The sequence below is a fragment of the Myotis daubentonii genome, chromosome 9 (assembly GCF_963259705.1).
Source record: "Myotis daubentonii chromosome 9, mMyoDau2.1, whole genome shotgun sequence".
Lineage (NCBI taxonomy): Eukaryota > Metazoa > Chordata > Mammalia > Chiroptera > Vespertilionidae > Myotis > Myotis daubentonii.
Genome location: NC_081848.1, coordinates 78360915 through 78383190, shown reverse-complemented (window position 1 = coordinate 78383190; position 22276 = coordinate 78360915). Strand labels below are relative to the sequence as shown.

Here is a 22276-nt window from a genome sequence, read left to right as displayed (position 1 = left end):
ACATCCCCTGGCACGTGCCCTGACCAGGGCCGGGGATCTTACCTGCCACCCAGGTAGGTGCCCTTGACCAAGAATCGGACCTGAGACCCAATGGGGAACGGGCCGACACCCTAAGCACCAAGCTTGGGGCAAGCAGCTTGGATTTATTCTCAGTGTGAATGTTTCGTGGTTGTCCCCCGCGTCCTGGAAACAACGTGCTTCAGCACAGACATCATCTCTGAAGGAGGAAGTGAGTTTTCACCTCCAAAGTTTGTCAACATTTTGAACATTGTTCCTGCTGAGATATTTGTTCTAAGCTTACGGTTTGTGACTGCCGAGGTGGTTCTGCTAGTGTTGTGTAGTCTATACAGAATTTCGGCTAATTCGAGTAAGCGGTTCTGTGGCTACTGTGAGACTTGGGCACTGTTCCAGGCCCCCTTTGACCCCCTCTGATGTGGAACAACCCCAGTAGCCTCAGGCCAACTGTTCTGCCAGATGTTTTTAGGTGGATTCTAGAATGTTCCTTCTGTAGAGTCAAAACATATCCTAATTTTCCAAGCTCAGAGGCCTATACCAAAAACTGCCACTTTTTCAAATGCACTTAATTTCTTTTTGTAATAGGAGGAATACTTAATATACTTCAGAGAACAAATTTTCCGTCGGCGGGGCTGCTGTGTCCAAGTTTGGTGTTCATAAGCACTAAAATAATTAAACATGATAGCCTGTGCTCCCATGTATTCTTTTAACGAGGGACTTCCCTCCATAAAATGTGTTCTTTTGAAGAGGAAGTTTTAAAGTACCTATATTCAGTCATCCTGTAGGGAAACGAATGTAAAGCTTGTTAACATGCTGTGTTACAAAAATGTGCTTTGACTTGTATTTCAGAAACGTAAAAAAAAGTAAAATGTTGAGAGAATCTAAAACAAACCAAAAAACCCTAAAAACTTACTGGAAATGCCAGCAAGTGTGATGGAGTGGGATTCCAGTCACGGAACACGTGCAGCTGTTGGCCATGTGGAACTACACAGAGTCGCCAATGTGAGTCCTTTGCTTATTCCTGGGAATACCACTCCCAGGTCCATATGAAGTAACCTGTGTGCATAAACTCATTGATATTTCTTTTATTTGAAAGGACAGCTCACCATTGGCAGAGGCGGGGCCAAGAGCAGCCACAGCCACAGCCACAGCAAGACTGGTCCCACGTGCTTCGGTCCCAGTTCCCGAAATTAACCCTTATCCTGCAGCTCCACGTGACGGCATTTCCTGCCCTTGCTTTTGACTTGATCAGTGGATCCCTTCCAACCAGTAACCTCTTCATGTTGGTTGGTAAGTTTACTTCTCCAGAGAATGATAATAGCTACATGCCAAATAAAAACCACTTAAAATTTTAAAGATAATTCCACGTCGTTACAAAGCAGTCACAGGGATAGAAAGCACAGCACAGGGAATATCGTCAATGGTATTGTAATAACTAGCGATGGTGCCACGTGAGTACTAGGCTTATTGGGGATCACCTCATAAATTATATAAAAGTCTAACCATTATGCTTCTCTTTCATTATTACGGAATTATAATACTTTCCCCTTTTTCTCCATTTCTTGACTGCTTTTCTGCGCTCTTTGGGAATGGGAAAAACAAAACTTTCCTGGGAGATTGGGGGGGGGGGGTGAGGAACCCCTGCCTGGCAATGGGATGGACAGTGTCTCTCCCTACGGCCTCAGACGACTGTCTTAGCTCCCAGCCACACGTGCTCGCGGGATGGTCACAAATAGGAAGAAAACCTCAGAAGACCTGCGAGGCCCCTTGGGTGGCAGTGGTGAGAACAGGCCCCGCCCTCTCTCAGCCTGTCAGAAGCAAAGAAGTAGGAAGTAATCCAGATTCTTGGGGGGTGGGGGAGGGGGGGAGGGTAGGGCTCTTACACGGGAGCTCTTCCCCACTCACTTAGCCCTCACAGCTGGCCTCTGAGGCGGTGCTATGATGCTTGCTTTAGGAATGAGGAAACTGAGACCCAGAGAGGTCAACCAACTTGCCTGAGAGTACACAGCCACGGCCAAAAGAAACAGAGCCAACGTCTGAACCAGGCCACCCAGCTCCAGAGTCCATGTTAGTAACCACTGTGTGAAAGTGGCTTTCAAAGAGGGCAATGGTGACTGGACAAGAAGGGCAGTTACTCTTATTTCAACATCCCAGCTTGCAAGTTAGTCTTTGTTGTCCCTATCTGACAGGTGAGATTGAGGCTTATTATGGGTTACATACCTTGCCCAAGGTCAAGGTTAAGGGAAGAGGGCCCAGCTCTCAGAGAGTTTGAACTGCCCGTGGGCTCTTCTCCCTATAATAGCTGGGTATTTTTATTAGATGACACTATCTGATGAACTCAGTGAAATCCAGAAAATCAAGTTGCGGGAAGCTTATGACCTGATTTTAAAACCTAATTATATGGGTGAAGGGAACAGAAATCTTCACCCCTGTGTGGGGTACTCCCAGAGCTGGGACTCTCTGTGCCTGGCATTTGCTGGGAAAATGGGGAGCATTTTAGGCTGGGCAGGTGGGAGGCAGTGTGGACCCTCAGTGGGCATTGGGGGTGGTACCTTGGTCGGCCCACACGGGTCAAGGGGTTTTGTTCCCAGCTTTGGGGTCAGGAGACACCTTTTGATATAGCATCAGGAACACGGGCTCCGGAGCCATTCCTGCATTCCAGGCAGAGCTTTGACCAAATCATGGGCGCCAGGCAGGTTATCTAGTCTCTCGGTGGCACCTGTAAAAGGATGTGGGATTGAGTGAGGTTACAGGGGTAAAGGGTTTTCTGTAAAATGCTCTGCAAGTGTGATTTTATCATCCCTGCTCTTAGGGACTGACACGCACCAACCAAGCTCCCACGATCCAGGCTGGCTTATTGATGGGTCAAAATTTCAGTTAATTGGTTGACTACGAGAAATCGAACAACTGTGGACCCTGGAACAATTGGGCTGATGATGGATCTCCCTGCTTATCGGCCACTTGGACCTCAGTTTCCTCATCTGCAAAATGGGAAGATATAGAAACCCATCTGGGGAGTTACTGTAAGAATTAAATGAGATGAATAAGCAAAGCACTTGCTTTATTTCCCTGTCTCCTCGTTTACTGACCTCCCACCTAACAGGGGTACATGGAAAATCCAAGCAGGGTGGACTCAGGAACCTACAGCCCCGGTTCACTCGAAGCTCCAGTCCCATCTCTGCCCCAGCCTGGCCGGGTGCCAGTAGGAAAATCCCTTTTGCATCTCTGGGCTTTGTTTCTTCCTCTTAAAGGGAGGGTCCCCTGTCCCACCATCCACCCACACAGCTCTTCCAGCCCAGACCTTCTGGCTGCTTGTCACACCACCATTCATTAGGTTCTTACATATTCCTGGGGGTTTGAGACACGCCCAGATCTCTGTGATACACACTCTGATCTCACAGGATTCCTTGGCTTGCTTGCATCTCTAGAAAGGAGAGGCGGCTTGGGTCATGCTCAAGGTTGACAACTAACTACATTATCTCGAGCCGAGGCTGGTGGCACATTTGTGAAGACACAACCCCCTCCCCACCCATATTACCTTATCTTTATCGAAACTTTAGAAGAATTGGAGCCAAAGCATTTCCCATGTTCATTGTTTTCCTGACTGAGGCTCACAAGGATGCCACCCAATCTCTACAGTGTTGTTCAGATGAATACTTCTGGGAAACAGTTTAGTTGGGTGGTACAGATAACTGCATCTAAAAGTCATTTTCACTTCCTGAGCAATTCTCCATGGTTCATTCTTGCCTAGGTTTTATTAAAATAAGATTTGTGCCCCCCCCCCCATGATAAAAGTAGTGCATATTCACCATAAAGTATCTAGGAAGTACAGACTAGCACGAAGAAATACATGAAAACTACCCACGTCCCACTCAGACAACCACTGCCAACATTCTGATGGGTCCCTCTGCAGGAAAACATATGATGTTTATACAGAAAAATGCACAACACTAATTGCGTATTGTAACAATATTTTCATGTATGGATGTGTATGTTTTTCTTTTACAAATTTCAGGCTTAGAATTTCATTTCATGTAAAACTTATTTTGTTGCCCAGCTGGTCTGGCTCGGTGGTTGCACAGCAACCTATGAACCAGGAGGTCATGGTTCAATTCCCAATCAGGGCACATGTCCTTGGTTGCAGGCTCAATCCCCAGTAGGGGGCGTGCAGGAAGCAGCCGATTGATGATTCTCAGCATTGATGTTTCTCTCTCTCTCCCTCTCCCTTTCTCTCTGAAATCAATAAAAGTATATATTTAAAACAACAAACTGATTTTATCACATTTCTATCACTTGATTAATAACATTCTAGAGCAGTGGTTCTCAACCTTCCTAATGCCGCGACCCTTTAATACAGTTCCTCATGTTGTGGTGACCCCCAACCATAAAATTATTTTCGTTGCTACTTCATAACTGTAATGTTGCTACTGTTATGAATCGTAATGTAAATATCTGATATGCAGGATGTATTTTCATTGTTACAAATTGAACATAATTAAAGCATAGTGATTAACCACAAAAACAATATGTAATTATATATGTGTTTTCCGATGGTCTCCCAAAGGGGTCGTGACCCACAGGTTGAGAACCGCTGTTCTAGAGCTTTAAAGTTTATATCATACATGTTTCATCTAAACACATCCCGCTTTCTTTTTTGAATTTGGACTCACTCTGTATATACTTGTTTGTATCTTGCTTTTTAAAAAAAGGTTTTCCCCACTTTTAAGAATTAGGGCATACTTTACATATTAGTGTAGAGTTGTGTGAGTTTTGACAAACGTGTATAGTCTTGTAACTACCACCACAAACAAGATAAAGAATTTTGCCTGTGATTAGATAGTTATCAAAACATGACTGAGAATGTCATCACACTTTCTGTCATTTGGAAAGAAAATGATTTAACCAGTCTCTTTTTGTTGGCCTTTTAGCTTGTTTACAACTTTCTCTTACTGAATTTGCAATCTGGGGGAATGAAATGAATGAATGCATGAATGCATGAATGCATGAATGCATGAATGCATGAATGCATGAATGAATGAATGAATGAATGAATGAATGAAAATGAGTGAAAGCTGGGATCTCACTTTACTGGAGCTATACCAAACGGGCTTCTCCCTTCTCTGCTTGGAAAACTGCTCATCCTTTGAGACCCAGCTCAAATCTCCCCTGTGAAGCCCCCATGATGCCAGCTGGAGAGTTGGATCCTCCTTCTTCTGTGGTCCCTCTGCACCAGTCACACATTGTTTATAAGACAAACATTGCAATACTCTGTTTTTCTTTGCCCCTCCAGGCTATAAACTGGGGGGCGGGGGGGCGGGGTAGAAGTGATGTCTTAGCTCTGTGTTCCCCAAACCTATGCCACACCTGGCACATTGCTGGGGTCCAACCCCAGCAGGTCCAGGGGTCCCCAAAGGTGTGGACGGAGTTGGCGAAGGAGGAATGACACGGAGACAGCGTTCAGTTGATCAGCAGCCTAGCCAGGATCTCCAGGTTCTCCAGCCAGGTTCTGTAGCCAGGTTCTGTCCAGGATCTTTTGCCAGGTTCTAGTCAGGTTCTCTTGCCATGTTCTATCCAGGTTCTGTCTCTAGGTTCTTCAGCCAGGTTCTCTCACTAGTTTCTGTTGCCAGTTTCTGTCCAGGATCTTTTGCCATGTTCTCTCCAGCGAAGTTCTTCTGTCTCTAGGTTCTGTGTAGGTTCTGTGTCTAGGTTCTGTGTAGGTTCTGTTCTAGGTTCTATATCCTGTTGTCACGTTACATCTGTATTTATACCAGTTGATTCCAATCCTATCAATCTCTATTCCAAAGGTTAGGGCGTTTCTTATCTCCATTCCAGGGAGTAAAGATTATGTAGCTTAAGCATGATTGTTCGTAGTTAAAGTGATTAATTACCCGCCTGGCACTTAGTTAAGGGGTTTTATTCCCTCCCTAACTTCAGGGGAAAATCCCTACCTGGGGAAACAACCTTTCTCAGAGAGGTGACCTTGGTTAAAACACATAGTGCCAAGAAGGTGAGCAAACATATTAAGAACAGCATGCCATATATGCCAGGTCCCTTGAAACAGCAAGGATGGACTGGCTCCCGGCAGCACATAGGGCCCTAAAAATATTCATTAAATGAATGAACATTCCACCCCATTGAACTAAATTTGGGTATCTTCCCAATTTCTCCCCCCCCTCCCCCAGTGGAGAGTGTGTACGCGTACGCAGTCCTGCCCCCACTACCACAAGTTATGCCGTCAAGCTTCCTACATTTGGGGAAATCGCAGGGGGCAGCACATCTGGAGTGCAATGGATAAGCCTCACTGTGGGAAATCACCTTTGTGATCATGCTCTCTCTCCTGCCAGGTATTTGTTTTTTCCTGATTTCTTAGAAGGTACTTTATGAGCATGGTGCAAACATGGGCTGGATGAATTAAGCTGGTACATGTAAGGAGAGCTAGAGACTTTCCTCTGTTCCAGACCCTGGGTTAGGAGTGCAAATTCGTGTGTGTATGCAGTCACTCAATAAATATTTATTGAATGAATGAATGAATGAATACATGAAGGAAAAAGAGGTGTGGTCCTGGACTCTGGGAGTTAAGAAAGCCAATCTGAGGGAGCGATCTGGGGGAGTCCAGGAATCAGCCTGGGTAGAGTCCTCTGCCCCCATATTGCCTTTATTTAGACTTGGGTAATTCAGGGATTTCTGGCTGCCTCATCACAAATAGCCAGACAGTGGCAGCAGCGCCGGGCAACATGCCCTGACATTCTGGTTTGTGAAAAGTTTGTGCTCCAGGAGTCAAACCAAAGGGGGAGCATCTGCTTTCATGTATTAAAGGTGTATTTATCAATATCTGTACCTGCAGGATCTAGCGCAGGAGTTGGCACAGAGCTGGTGTTTAAAAAGGTTTGAGTAAGGCTGAAATAGGAATATGAATAAGGATAAAAATGACCATCATTTGCAGAGTGCCTCCCAGCCAGGTTCTCATCTGGATGCTCTCTGCAGATGTTCTACTTATTAGGAAAGCCCTGGGGTGGTTCTGGATCCTCTTCCCATCCTAGAGATAAGGCTCTGAATCGCAGACAGGTTCCCCTGAGTCAGACTCGGGCGCACACCGCGAGAAGCGCACACGGCCAGAAGCATCTGCGGGAGCCGAACCGGGTGCGCCTGGCTCCGAAGCCTGCATTCACCACCCAGCGCCTGGGGACTCGACTTCCAGCGCTGCGCATCTCTGCCTCTCCGACCACAGCAGGTAAAGCGAGGTCAAGGGGTCTTGCGTGGAAAGCGCGTCCTTCGGAGTCCGGTAAGGATCGGTTCCGCGCAGGCTCCGGAAGCGACGCCGCGGGCTCGGACCTGCCAGCAGGTGACTTCCGCCCGCGCGCGCTCCCAGCAAGGTGTGGAGACGTGACGTCGGGAAGAGTCTGGCCCAGAGCCTGATAAAGAGTGGACGCTCGATCATGACTCTGGAGTCCTCGCGCAGTAGGAGATTTGGGGGCGGCCCGGGAGGTGCCAGACGCTGTCAGGACCCGAGCCCGGAGCCACGACTCCGGGGAGGCGACCCCGGCCTGGGCGGGGCCTGTGGGGGCGGGGCTCCGGCAGCGCCCATCCAATCGGCGCCTGGGAGGCGCAGACCGCCCCACCTGAGGAGGCGGCGCTTGCGCTCTCGGCCGCCACGGTGCTAGCCCGACGCCCCTCCCCGGGGCGGGGCGGGCCGGGCCGGCGGCGCTCGGCGCTGACGCTACGCCGACGCGCCCGACGTCGGGCACGTTGACGCCGGCGACGCGCAGCCGGGCCCGCTCCTCCCGTGCTCCGACAGTGTCCGGCCGCGGGCCGGCCTTAGTGACTGGGGGCGGCGGGCCCGGGGCCGCGGGCGCGGGGCGCGCGCGGGCGCGGGCTGCCTTCGTCGGGCCCCGAGCTCGCCCGGTGCGAGCGGCCGCCCGGGAGCCGCCGCGGAGCCTCCTCGCCTGCTCCCGCCGGCGAGCAAGGTAAGGGAGCGGGAGACTGAGGCAGGCTCGGGCGGAGCGGGGTCCCGGGAGCCAGCCCCTCCCCGGGACGGCACCGCTGCCGATTAATGTCAGCCTCGCGGGAAGGGCGCGCTCCGGGGGGCGCAGGGCGGGAACTGGGGGCGGGGCCCGCGGCGCGGGGTCGGTGCGAGAGCCCTGCGGGCGCCCGCTGGAACCCCGGCGGGACCCCGGGAGGATGCGTCCCCCGCCCGCGCCCCGAGGGACGAGCTCAGGCACTGCGCGCCGCCCCCTCCCCTGCCCCCAGCGCCCCGGTGATCCCAGCTCCGAGCGCGAAAGGCAAACACCTGTGGCCGCGAGAAACCCCGACTCAGGCTGAGCTCCCGTTGCAAACGGTTCTCAGCACCCCGGGGTCCGGGATCTGCCGCACCTGGTGCGAGCGTGAGCGTGGAGAGGTCGTGGTGACCATCCGGTGCGTGGTCTTGGGCATCTCCCGCTCGGGGTTCTGCCGAGCCGGGAATACCGCGGCAGCCTCGGGCACCGGCCCTCCTTTCCCTGGCCCCGGAGTTATATTTGAGACACTTAATAGCCTCTCATAATCTCACCTTTCACTTTTCTTTCCTAGCCGTCACGGCTGTATCGACCTGCTATATTTCCATTGTGGAATTTTTTTTTTTTTTTTTTGGTCTGGTAACTTACGTAAGTTAGACTGTCGGACCAGCCATTGCAGCCATTGGAAAACATGTCTCCCAGCCCCTAAGGAATCCAGGCCTTTTAGCGCTCCCCAAATCCAGCCCAAGAATTCAGGGAGCCGTCAGTCCTTCTCAGGAGCTGACGGCACACATTCCTGTAAGATGCCTGGTGGATTTGTACTTGTCTGTGTGCGCCCCGGTGCTTTTCCTGAAGACTGATTGGGTGGCGTGTGTTTCAACTGTCTTTCCCCTACCGGGAAATAGGAAAAAAAAAAAAAAGGTTACAGAAGCACACGTGTTTTCAACATCTAGAAAATACAGCTTTGCAAACAAAGTACCAAGGGTTTGCTCCTTGTGTCCTTTATGGATCATTGTCTATTAATGTCTCCCTTCATCTTGTGGTTTGCATGTGTGTGTTTTCCCAGTCTGTCATGTTCAGAGCCTAACAGTCAGATGGGAGACTGAGGCTGTGGGCCTTCCGTTTATGAAGGACAGGTAGCTATAAAGTTGCAGCTTTGTGAGAGCCCTGACTTTGCACTTGCTGACTGTAGTCTGGGCCTTTTCTTTCAAGATGATGTGCGAGGTGATGCCAACCATCAGTGAAGCAGAAGGCCCCCCAGGAGGAAGTGGGAGCCATGGGTCCGGCTCGCCTTCGCAGCCAGATGCAGATTCGCATTTTGAGCAGTTGATGGTGTCCATGCTGGAGGAGAAGGACCGCCTTCTTGAGACGCTGAGAGAGACCCAAGAGACACTGGCGTTAACCCAGGGGAAATTACACGAGGTTGGCCATGAAAGAGATTCCTTGCAGAGGCAGCTCAACACTGCACTTCCGCAGGTACGGATGCTCTTCCCTCTCCTGCAGCTTTACAGATTGGTGTCTGCTAAGTGGTGTCATTTCTGGGAGGTCATCTTGATGGTGTTGGTATTTTTAGATGAGTCCTTTACATGACCATCTGTGAGTTGATGGGGTTCTGGTATTTGTAAGAGCTATAGAGCCAGGTCCTGGGGATTAAAGTTCTCAGGAAAAAAGGTTCTGCCCTTCTGAAGTCATGTGAAAACACCTGGTTACTCTTGTTCCTTTCTTCGGGGCGGCGGGAGGAACTGGATTTGGGGCGGTGCTCCCAAGTTTTTTTAAAAGGACCTTGAAACAGTCAAGCTATGGGGTGCCTTTCGATCGCTCGTCTTCAGCCGTTTCTTGTTAAATGGGTATTGCCCATGGGTTGTGTCATATATTTCTAATTAACTGATGAAATTGAATGGACAAATAGGATTGGTTTCACAGGAAAATACTTGTACAATCCGCCTTTATCAGGACACCTGCGTGTTATAAATTAAATTTGTTCCAGGAAATAGAAAACTGGACATTGATTCCTTTGGAACTTTCTCCTTGGCAGATGAGAATTCTAAAGCTGCAGTTGTTCATTTAAGTATGTTACGTTTGGACCAGTGTTTCAAACCCGTTGATTATGGAGCTGAATGAGGGTTTAATGATAGGTGAAGGGAGAGAATGGCAACTGGAATGTAAGGTAAAAGGCACAGCCTGGTGGGAGAGAGGAAAGTGACTTGGGTGTTTATGAGCTGTCTAGGTGCCGTTTTACTTATTCATAATAGCTGCCTTGATGGTGCTTTCAGGCAGCCCTGAATAGGCACACATTGATGCTTTCGTGGTGGGTCTGCAGCGCTAAATTAGTGAATGAATAATTACTGGCCTTAATGCGTTTCTTGGCTTTAGTCAGCTGTCCTGAAAGATTGATAAGTTCAACATTTGGATTTCTTTTTTAGCAGCAATAATTTAATGTAAGTGCTATAATATTTCCTTTTTTTGGATTAGAGAACCATTAAGTTTTTTCTCATTCCAATCCTCTAAATTGCCAATTTTATTTGGGTCAGATTTTATTACCAGAAGCTTAAAAGGATTGGTCATATTATGTCTTGCCAGATTTTAGTGTATTTGTAAATCTTTTCAGTTGTATTTTTGTGTATGTGTGATTGTATTTGTTTTAATGTAATTGGAGGTAGGTACATATACTGAAGTGTATGTCAAATACAGATCTGGTGAGCTAGTTTTTTTAAAGGAGCACAAGGACACAGCAGGGAAGGGACGGAGTTTTGTGCAGTACAGTCTCGTACAGGGGGTTGCTGCACCAGTGGGGTGAGACAGTTGCTCAATGATTTGTTTCTAGCTACTGTGCAGGGTGGTAACCTGGAAATGCCTCATTAAGTAGAGATGGTGTCACACAGTCACTCACCACCTAAGCACCTGGGGCCAGCATTTCAGAAACACAGGAACCATCGAGTAAACGTGTTTTGGACGCTTCCCTTTCTTGGCATTTATCTCCTGTTTGGTGGTTAGCAGTGTAACCAGGTAGGAGGCATATGAATCAGATAAGTACATTTGTTCTCCTGGCACATTATGTAGGCAAGTATATACTTCAAAATTTGAATATAATATACACCAGGAAAATTCACAAATCATAAGTGTACATCTCGAGTTCTTCACAAGGTGAACACATTCTTGTAACCACCACTAGCTCAAAAAACAGAACATTTCCAAGCTTCCCAGAAGCCCCTCTTACCTACTCCCAGTATTTGTCCCCCAGAGCTAACTATGCCCCCCCCCAATTTTTTAAAAAGACTTTTAATTTTATTTGTTCCAGTGGTTTTCAATTTTTTTAAAAACCACAGGAACTCTTTCTTCAAGAAAACTTGTATTCAGAATCCCAATATATAAAACAAGTATCAGTAGAAAATGATGGTCTGGACTTTTTTAAAAATATTTTTATTGATTTCAGAGAGGAAGGGAGAGAGAGAGATGAAAACATCAATGATGAGAGAGAGTCATTGATCTGCTGTGTCCTGCACAACCCACACAGGATCGAGCCCGCAACCAGGGCATATGGCCTCATCAGGAATCAAACCCATTACCTCCTGGTTCATAGGTCGATGTTCAACCACTGAGCCACGCCAGCCTGCCCGCTTTTGACTTTTGGTGATGATTGCTTTGGCATGTTCTTGATTTTATATAAATGCAGTAAAGTAATATGTATATTTTGTTTCTTGATTCTATCATTCAACATTGTATGCGAAATCCATCCATGTTATCTTATGTAGCTTTGTTTATTCTCATCTGCTGTCTAGTAACCCAATATATGAATGGATATACCATAACTTATTTATTTTTAAAATTGATTTTAGAGAGGGAGGAAGGAAGAGAGAGAAACATTGATGTGAGATACATCGATTGTTAGGCACGACCTTCCAATGCATGGGATACTGCTTTAACCAACTGAGCCACACCAGCCAGGGCTATCATAACTTATTCTTTCTACTGTTTGTGGGTATCTGGGTTGTTTCTAGTTTTTGCAAATGCTGCCCTGAATATCCTTGCTGGTTTTTTGGGTGCAGATATGTATACATTCCTATTAGGTGTGTTCAAAGGAGTGACAAGTAGTGGTGTCATTTGATCAGCCTCAGTAGACACTGCCCGAGTGGTGTTGGTACCAGTTTGTACCATCTGCAGTGTGTGAGCAGTCAGTGGTTCTCTAATACGTGGTCTCATCAGTTCTTTCATTCTCGCTGTCTGGTGGGTGTTGAGTGCATATATGTATGGCAGATTTTCTTTTACATTCTTGTGTTTGCCTCTTCACTCTCTCAGTGGTATCTTTTGATGAGAAGTTTTCATTTTAATGTAGACCAATTGATGCTCTTGGTTCATTGCACGATATCATGAAGTTCATGAAGGTGTTTTCCTGTGAAAGCTTTCTTGTTTTATCTGTCACATTTAGATCTATAATCCATCTGAAATTGATTTTTGTTTATGGTGTGAGATAGGGGCCAAGATCCTTCCCCTACCTGAAATATATAGATATCCAAATGACACCACGTAATTTATTAAGAAGACCATCCTTCCCTAGTGCACTGCAGTGTCATCTCTGTCATAAATCAAGTCACTGTAAATGTATGGGTCTGTTTCTGGACTACCCTGTGCCCTTGATCTTTTGGTTATCTTTGCACAAATGCCACACTGTCTAACTTACTGTAGATTTAGTCAGTCTTTTTTTTTTTTTTTAATTAAATCTTTATTGTTCAGATTATTACATTTGTTCCTCTTTTTTCCCCCCATAACTCCCCTCCTCCCAGTTCCCACCCCACCCTCCGCCCTCACTCCCCACCCACTGTCCTCATCCATAGGTGCAAGATATTTGTCCAGTCTCTTCCCGCATCTCCCACACCCTTTTCCCCCCCAAGAATAGTCAGTCCATTCCCTTTCTATGTCCGATTCTATTATGATCACCAGATTATTTATTCACTTGATTCTTAGATTCACTTGTTGATAGATGCATGTTTGTTGTTCATAATTTGTATCTTTACCTTTTTCTTCTTCCTCTTCTTAAAGGATCCCTTTCAGCATTTCATATAATAACTGGTTTGGTGGTGATGAACTCCTTTAGCTTTTCCTTATCTGTGAAGCTCTTTATCTGACCTTCAGTTCTGAATGATAGCTTTGCTGGATAAAGTAATCTTGGTTGTAGGTTCTTGGTATTCATCACTTTGAATATTTCTTGCCATTCCCTTCCGGCCTGCAAAGTTTCTGTTGAGAAATCAGCTGACAGTCGTATGGGTATTCCCTTGTAGGTAACTGATTTTCTTTCTCTTGCGGCTTTTAAGATTCTCTCTTTGTCTTTTGCTCTTGGCATTTTAATTATGATGTGTCTTGGTGTGGTCCTCTTTGGATTCCTTTTGTTTGGGGTTCTCTGCGCTTCCTGGACCTGTAAGTCTATTTCTTTCACCAGGTGGGGGAAGTTTTCTGTCATTATGTCTTCAAATAGGTTTCCAATATCTTGCTCTCTCTCATCTTCTGGCACCCCTATAATTCTGATGTTGGTACGCTTGTAGCTGTCCCAGAGGCTCCTTACACTATCTTCGTATTTTCGGATTCTTTTTTCATTTTGCTTTTCCGGTTGGGTGTTTTTTGCTTCTTCGCATTTCAAATCTTTGCCTTGATTCTAGCGCTCCTCTGGTCTGCTGTTGGGAGTCTGTATAGTATTCGTTATTTCAGTCCATGTATGCTTAATTTCTAGTTGGTTCTTTATCATAATATCGAGGGTCTCATTAGATTTATTGAGGATCTCACTACATTTATCGGCGGCTTCTAGACAGTTCTTAAGAGACCTTAAAAGTGTGGTTCTGAACTCAATATCCTCCATTGACAGTTTTGTCCTGTTTCTTTGTCTCCGCATTTTTTATGCTTTCTTGGTGCACCCCCTAGTGGTCTTTGTGCACAGTCTTGTTGTAGTTAAGCCTTGATTGTTGTCGGCAATACCGGGGGTGATTTGACCTCCAGGCTAACTTGCTATGAGAGTCCGCTGTGTCTGCAGTGGGAGAGCTTCTGTGCTGGATCTCTAGGGCGGTGCTAATCTAGCGTTTGCCTGAGGCTATCGGGCAAATGGCTCTGTGCAGGGCTTGGGCAGGGCGGGTCCCTGGGGATCTACAGGGCGGGCCAGAGCAAGCAGGTATGGCTGCTCTCAGTTCCGTCCCTAGGGACTCTGCCTCACAGAGTCCCAGCAACCGCTGCAAACCTCGGAGAGAAAGCTGCCTTCGAGTTCCGACCGAAGCCAGACAGTCCCGCTTCTCCCGTTTGAGCCTGGGCCCCTAGAGACTCGCCCGGATCTGGAGCTCAGAGTCTGAAACTCCCTCCCGATTGAAAACAACAACTGCGCCCTCCGCCTCCAGCCCGCTCTGCGTGCACTCCACACCTTAGTATTTCACTTCAGCACTGCGCCTCCTCTGAGTCTGGGTATGATATTCTCTTTCCTCCTAGTTGTAGAATTTCCACTCAGCCAGCCTTCCTGTGGTTCTGGATGATGTCCGTTCTGTCTTTTAGTCGTTTTTTGAAGTGGTTGTTTGAGGCAGCAATCTCTGGCGTTAACCTATGCCGCCATCTTGGTTTCTCCCCAGCTAGTCAGTCTTGATAGCTAGTAATTTAAGTCCTCCAGCTTTGCTCTGATTCATGATTACCTAGCTAATCTTGACCCTTTGTGTTTTCAGATAAATTTTAGGATCTACTTGGCAGTCTCTCCCCAGAAAATGTGCTGGGATTTTCATTGAGATTGCATTAAATCTGTAGGCCAATGTAGGGAGTACTGACATCTTTTTAATATTGGTCTTATAAGCCATGAACACAAGAAAGTCTACCATTTATTTAGATCTTCTTTAACTTGTCTTAGTATTTTACAGTTTTCTGTATATGTTTAATATGTGTTTAATTTATTCAAAGGTATTTGATATTTTTGATGCCATTAAAAATTATATCTTTATGAATTAAATAATGCCGTTGTGTATTACTGGTATATAGAGATAGAACTTTTTGGATACTCACTTGCTAAATATATTTCTAATAATAATTATTGTATTTTCTATGCGTACACATGTATCTGCAAATGACACTTTATTTTTTTTTCTTTCCCAGTGCTATACCCATTTTTATTTTTCTTGCCTTATTGTACTAGCTAAGATCTCCAGTACAGTGTTAAGTAGAAGTGATGAGAATAGGTTTCCTTATGTCGCTTCCAATATCAGAGGGAAAGCAGTCCGTATTTTACCATTACAAGTGATATTTGATGTAGTTTCTTTGTAGATATTTTTATCAAAATTTGAAAATTCTCTAGTTTGCTAAGCATTTTAAAAATAATGAATTAAATTATTATGTTAACTTTTTTTTACTTTAGAATTTTTCAATTACAGTTGACATTTGATATTATTAGTTTCAGGTGTACAACTTAGTGGTTAGATACTTAAATAACTTACAGAATGATATTCCCCCATAAGTCCAGTACCTACTTGGTACTATGCATAGTTACCACAAAATTATTGACCATATTCCCTATGCTATACTTTATGACTATTTTTATAACTGGCAGTTCATACATATTAATCCCTTCCCCCTTTTCACCCAGCCTCCACCCTCTGCCTCCCCTTCTCAATCTGGTGACCATCAGTTTGTATCAAGTGATTTTTCTTTTATGTGGTGGTTTAACTTTAAAAATTTTTTTTTGAAATTCTGTAATAATCCCAACCTGACCTCAGTGTATTCTTCTTTCACTGTTTTTGTTGTTCTTAATATTTTTAAGAATTATTTCATCTGCATTCATGAGAAATTGGTCTGTAATTTTAAATCTTTTTTTTTTTTAATTCTCTTATTGAAAGTGTTTATTTGACAGTGTTTCCAACTTGGCAATGAATGATGGTGATTTAGTTATAATTAAATAGAAATGAGTATATGAAAGCCTAATGAAGTTCAGAGAAGTATTATGTTTCAATACATGTATGTTATCTGCTTGCCCAATAAAATTTTATGCTTCTATTATAATTAACTAGGAATGAACTTATTTCAGTTTTTTTAAAAGAACAATTTCTAGTCTCAAAATTCTTATTTTGTTACATCCTCATTGAAAACCTAATTGAGAGTCAAGAAACGTATCTTGTAATGAGTCAAGCAAAAACATTAGTGTAGCCTTGCAAGTAAATTATAATTGAAACTGTGGAATCCTGATGAATCTGTAGCATCCAACACTTTCCTGCACTGAATGTCTCTGACGCTAAATATCTGCGTATCTTTGAGCTCTGTGCTTTACAGTCCATTCTTTTTGTTGCGTTTGGTCAGGGTTATGCTGGTCTCATAAAACAGGGTGGGAGTGTTCCTCATGGGTTCCCAGAAGAGTTCCTGTGAGACTGGTGTTCTTTTCCCTTAGATTTTTGGAAGAAGCTGGTGTAGGGTTTGTTATTGTGTGTGAGAAGGCTTTAATTTCAGATTCAGTTTCTTACATGGAAATAGGATTTTTCTTATTTTCTGTTTTTTGTGTCTATTTAGGTAGGCTTTTTTCCCCTCTAGGAATTCATTCAGTTCACCTGAACTTTTCAGTTAATGAGTGTGAAGTGGCTCATGTCCCCTTTACAATTATTTGATATTGGTCACTGGGCTTTATTTCTTTTTCTTGCTGGTCTTGCTAGGTGTTTATCAATTGTATTAATCCTTTCAAAGAACCACCTTTTGGCTTTATTGATTTTTTTTTCCTATGTAATTTTTGTTTTCTATTTCATTTTTTTCCCTCCATCTACTTTTTATTTGCTGTTCTTTTTTCTGGTTTCTTGAGATAGATGCTTAATTGATTTTTAGCTTTTCTTCTTTTCCAATATATGTGTTTAAGACTGTAAGTTTCCCTATAAGCACACCTTTAGTTGCATTCCACAAGTTTTGATAAGCCAAATTTTTATTCTTTTAGGTAAAAATATTAAATGGTGTGGCTCAGTGGTTGAGCATGAACCAGGAGGTCACCCTTCAATTCCCAGTCAGGGCATATGCCGGGGTTTTGGGCTGATCCCCAGCAGGGGGTGTTCAGGAGGCAGCTGATCAATGTTGATGTTTGTCTCTCATCGATGTTTCTATCTCTCCTCCCTTCCTCTCTCTCTCAAAAAAAAATCAATAAAGACATTAAAATATTTATAATTTTGTCATTGTAGTATCTTTTTTTGTCATAAAGTTTTTAGAAAGTATACTACTTCCCAATGTTTGGGGGATTTTCTGTTTATCTCTGTGTTGATTTCTGGCTTAATTTCATGAAGATACCTGTCTTAGTCTTTTCAGACCACTATAACAGTACCATAGACTAGCTGTCTTATAAACGACAGGATTTATTTCTCATGGTCTGGAGGCTGGGAAGTCCAAGGTCTTGGTGCCAGATGATTCGCTGTCGGGTGAGCCTGCTTCCTGGTGTATAGATGGCCAGCTTCTCCCTGTCCTCACATAGTGACGGGGCAAAGGAGCTCTGTCCACTCATGACCTAATCACCTCCCAAAGTTCCTGCCTCCTCATACCATCTCCTTGGGGCGGTGGAGGATTTGGAGGGGACATAAACTGTCAATCCGCTGCATTTCCTAAGTAGACTGCATCATTTCAGTCCTGTGAGATGTGTTGAGCTTGCCTGATGATGAGACAGCATGTATTCATTTTTGTGAACTCTTCCTCGGGTACTTGAAAACAATGAGTATTGGTGGGAAAGCAGTGTTTTCAGTATATCAGATCAGATTTGTTTGAAAGCAACAAATGAGATTTTTGAAACACATTTCTCTCAGAGAACTCTCGTATATGAAACTGAGAAAAGAGAATCCGATTGTTCAGGTTGAGTTTTGGGTAGGACCCCAAATTTTGTCCATGTCTCTCCCAGTCTGCTAATCCCTGAGACAGGAGTGTATATAAGACTCAGACACCCTAACCAATAAGGTGGTGGTGGGTTTTTTTTAATGTTTTATTAATTTTGGAAAGAGGAAAAAAAAACATCAATGTGAGAGAGAAACATCGATCTGCTGCCTCCCGTACTCACCCAACCAGGAACAAACCTGCAAACTGGGCATGTGCCCTGACTGGGAATTGAACCTGAGACCTTCTGATGCGTGGGACAACCCCAATCACCTGAGCCACACCAGCCAGGCCTGAACAGGTTCTTAAAAATCACAACTCAGCCAGGTTCATGTTGCTCAGTGGTTGAGCATGGACCCATGAACCAGGAGGTCAAAGTTCAATTCCCGTCAGGGCACATCCATCCCCAGTGGGGGGCATACAAGAGGCAGCCGATGAATGATTCTCTCTCATCATTAATGTTTCTATCTTTCCCTCTCCCTTCCTCAATCTAAAATCAATAAAAATATAATGGGGGGGAGGAGAATCACAACTTAGTGAGAAGTAAGCCTACCTATATCAGATGTGTTGATTGTCACAGCAGAGGTTTAGGGGAAGCTGGTGGCAGTATCAAGTGTGCTGGGTGGATTGGAAAGGGAAGCAGGTGGAAGCAGACTTGTCGGGAGGATGAGATCTGGAAAAGCTCTGATGCTGGGGAGACAAAGGAACTGGGGTAGAGACGCTCCTGAACATTGGACAGTGCAACCCCCCCCCCCCCACTCCCCCATAGGGAAGAGTATGCGGCCAGGGGCCGGGGTGGAGGGGCTCCAGGGGTCACAGCCAGAGGGTGCAGCGCTCAATTGTAATTCCGTTTTCAGGGCTTTAAACAAGGCGATCAGGCACGGGCTGAGCTTAAGTCAGTGCACAGGTTAGGGAGACCGACCTCCTAATCAGGGAGCGGTAAAGTTAGTCAAGGCCTCCTCACTGAGGGTAGGCCTATGATGGTCCCCCTGGTGTGCCTCACTGACTTGGCAGAACCTCGCTCAGGAGACCATGCTTATTTCCATGGTTCCTAGTTTATGAAACGGTTAATTATATCCTTTCCAAGCAGCACTGGCCCATTTGTATCTTCTCTCTTTTGCACAACTTGCCATCTTTTTTAAAGCAGCCCTGCCTTGTCTTCCTCCGTGCCAGCACCTTTAACTGTCTGCCTGAGACAGAGCCTTCCACTCTTTTTTAAAATAAAGGTGGGGGGGGGGAGTATTGATTTCAGAGAGAGGAAGGAAGAGAGGAATAGAAACATCAATGATGAGAGAGAATCATTGATCGGCTGCCTTCTGCATGACCCCTACTGGGGGATCAAACCTGCAACCAAGGTACATACCCTTGACCGGAAAATGAACCTGTGACCCTTAGGTGTGTCGGCTAACACTCTAACTGCAGAACAACACTGGCCAGGGCTACCGTGGTCACTTTCTTACTTTTAAATATGTTTTTATTGATTTCAGAGAGGAAGGGAGAGAGAGAAACATCAATGATGAGAGAGAATCATTGATCGGCTGCCTTCTGCATGACCCCTACTGGTGTTCGAGCCCGAAACCTGGGCATGTGCCCTGGCCGGGAATCAAACAGTGACCTCCTAGTTCAGTGATGGCGAACCTTTTGAGCTTGGCGTGTCAGCATTTTGAAAAACCCTATCTTAACTCTGGTGCCGTGTCACATATGGAAATTTTTTGATATTTGCAACCATAGTAAAACAAAGACTTATATTTTTGATATTTATTTTATATATTTAAATGCCATTTAACAAAGAAAAATCAACCAAAAAAATGAGTTCGCGTTCGTGTGTCACCTCTGACACACGTGTCATAGGTTCACCATCACTGTCCTAGTTCATAAGTTGATGCTCAACCACTGAGCCACACCAGCCAGGTGAGCCTTCCGCTTTCAGTTGAGCCCCTCAGGTTCCGAGTTCCATATCCCCGGGAGACCATGGTAGAGGCAGACAGCTGTCTTTCGAGAGCTGACATCAAACCGCTTCTCAACAGCAGTACAGGTTGTGAGGTGTATCTTCACAGACGAAGTAGTTAGAAAGACACAGCCAGGGCTGTGTGAGGTGTGCTGCCTGTGGCACGCTGGGGACCAGGAGGGACCCAGAAAAGGCCTGTCGAGGGTCTCTTTTGGTCAGAGATCCAGAGGCTGAGAAGCCAGCTGTGAGACCTTCCCCAGCACTGTGACTGCAGGGGCTAAGGCCAGAGGCAAGGAAGAACTTGGCCATGGCTCACACCATAGAAGTGAGGCCATTGTTCCTGCAGCAAAGGAGGAGTGCGTCAGGTGAGGGGGCCAGGTGGGCAGTCAGAGCCTTGGCTGCCAAAGAGTGAGGGTTTCTTTAAATACTGTCACGGACCAGGTGGAGAGATTAGCAAGGTTTGTTGGGATGTTTTTAGATCATGCTTATGCTGCTTAGAGAATAGGTTGGGGGTGGGGGCAAGCATGGACACAAGGTGGGAACCATTGGTTCGAGTGGTCACTTATTTTTTCATATTTTTTTTTAGCTAATCCTCACCAGAGGATATTTTTTCCATTGATTTTTTTTTTTTTTTTTTTTTTAGAGAGTGGAAAGGAGGTGGGGGGAGTAGAGAGAGAGAGAAACATGGATGTGAGTCATATCAATTGGCTGCCTCCCATATGTGCCCCAAGCGGGGCGGGGATCAAACCTGCAACCCAGGTACATGCCCTTGACAGGGAATCAAGCCCAAAACCCTTCTGTTCTTGGGCTGACATTCCAACCACTGAGCCAAACCAGCCAGGGCAACATTATTTTCTTTATCCTATTTAGATATTTAGTACCTTATTGTTATAATTATCCTACTGAGTCAAGTTTTAGAATTGTTTTTATAATTCTTTTGAGTTTTGGAATAAATATATCTTAAGAATATATGCAGCCCAGCCCTGGCCAGTGTGGCTCAGTTGGTTGGAGAGTCTTCCTGTCTACTAAAAGGTTTCGGGTTCAATCCCTGGTTGGGGAGTGTATGGGAGGTGACTGAGCAGTGTTTTCCCTCTCTCTCTCTCTCTCTCTCTCTTTCCTTCCCTGCCTCTCTCTAAAATCAATTTGAAAAAAAGAATATATGCAAATTGACCCTTGCACAAAATGGATTTGAACTGTGCAGACCCACATATGTGCAATTTTTGTTTTCAATATACACATACGGTACTATAAATGTATTTTATCTTTCTTGATTTTCTTTAAGTTACTTTATTGTAATTATACAGTATATAACATAACATACAAAATATGTGTTAATTGACTGTTTATGTGATCGGTAAGGCTTCAGTCATGAGTAAAGTTTTTGGAGAGTCAGAAGTTATATGCAGGCACATTTTTGACTGCATGTGCAGGTCGGTGCCCCTAAGCCAACCTCCCCCATTGTTTAAGTGTCAGGTGTAGTTAGAATAATATGTTTTAAAGCAATAGGAAATAACATAGCCACACAAAATTTGAGAACACAGGTTCATTTGTTTTTGATTATTCTTAATTTTAGGGTCTGCCTTTTTTGTTTGGAATATAATTTTTTTCCAAATATATAAAATGTTTATATGATCCAAAAATCAGAACCACAGAACTAGGCATACTCAGAAGTCTTGCCCCTCCCATCTCTGTCTACCCACCTCTCGTAGGTGGGATGACCATGTGCCCCAGTTTGCATGAATAGTCCTGGGTTTTGCTTCTTTTCAAGTCCTGGGGACAGCTCCTTTTCAAGTATTTCAGTTCTGCGTCATGGCTCAAATAAGCTCTTGGAGGCTAGCCTTGTAAAGTCAGGTTCTAATGACTGGCGTCATTTCTGGGGTAAAGTTGACTTTGATTTCAAAGAATTTATTCATGAACTTGAATATGCCACCTGTTTGTAAATTGTCTAGAATCTATATCAACCATTTTTCATAATTTGAATGTCAGATTGATTAAGTGAACCTTTGTCCCTTCTTTGTTCTTTAGAGAGAAAAACTTAAAATGCAGCGAAACGTTGGCAGATAATTTTAATTATTTCAGAGGAGTTTCGCTCTATTGAATGCCTGACAGGCAGTCTGAGTGAGGTGGTCTGTGGTCTGGGCTCGTCGTCTGACCTCTTTCTCTGGAGGGTCACCCCTTGTCCCAGGCCTGGGCTGCCTCTGCGTGAGCCCTGGGATCTTGACAGCGTCTGTCCTGTTTTCCAGGAGTTTGCAGCACTTACTAAAGAGCTCAATGTGTGCAGGGAGCAGCTGCTTGAGCGGGAAGAAGAAATTGCTGAACTGAAGGCAGAAAGAAACAACACCAGGGTGAGTCTGGTCTGCGTGCTCTCACACTGGCCTCTGGGTCGCTGTCCAGAGCTGTGCTGCTGGCTTTACTCTCAAAGACGACCCACTCCGTCTGGCTTCAAGTACTGTTTGAACATTTCCCGTGACTCAACTGCATTTGA

General features: G+C 45.1%; 1 protein-coding gene, 1 long non-coding RNA gene and 1 other non-coding gene across 3 annotated transcripts in view; 2 read left to right on the top strand and 1 right to left on the bottom strand.

The window, feature by feature from the left end:
- The first annotated feature begins 877 nt into the window (after window positions 1-877).
- LOC132241295 (uncharacterized) lies at window positions 878-4292 on the top strand. Its single transcript, XR_009454481.1, has 3 exons — window positions 878-1017; window positions 1112-1305; window positions 2828-4292. It is a non-coding gene; the product is annotated as an uncharacterized LOC132241295 (long non-coding RNA).
- A 1906-nt stretch (window positions 4293-6198) lies between these two features.
- On the bottom strand, window positions 6199-6367 carry LOC132242418 (U1 spliceosomal RNA). The gene has a single exon (XR_009454612.1). It is a non-coding gene; the product is annotated as a U1 spliceosomal RNA (small nuclear RNA).
- A 1466-nt stretch (window positions 6368-7833) lies between these two features.
- The window catches only part of PPFIA1 (PTPRF interacting protein alpha 1), a 54860-nt gene continuing 40417 nt past the window's right edge, over window positions 7834-22276 (top strand). The window contains exons 1-3 of the mRNA XM_059709790.1: window positions 7834-7979; window positions 9219-9482; window positions 22035-22136. Coding sequence (XP_059565773.1) covers window positions 9219-9482; window positions 22035-22136 — 366 coding nt within the window. The 5' untranslated portion in view covers window positions 7834-7979. The remainder of the gene's footprint in view (window positions 7980-9218; window positions 9483-22034; window positions 22137-22276) is intronic.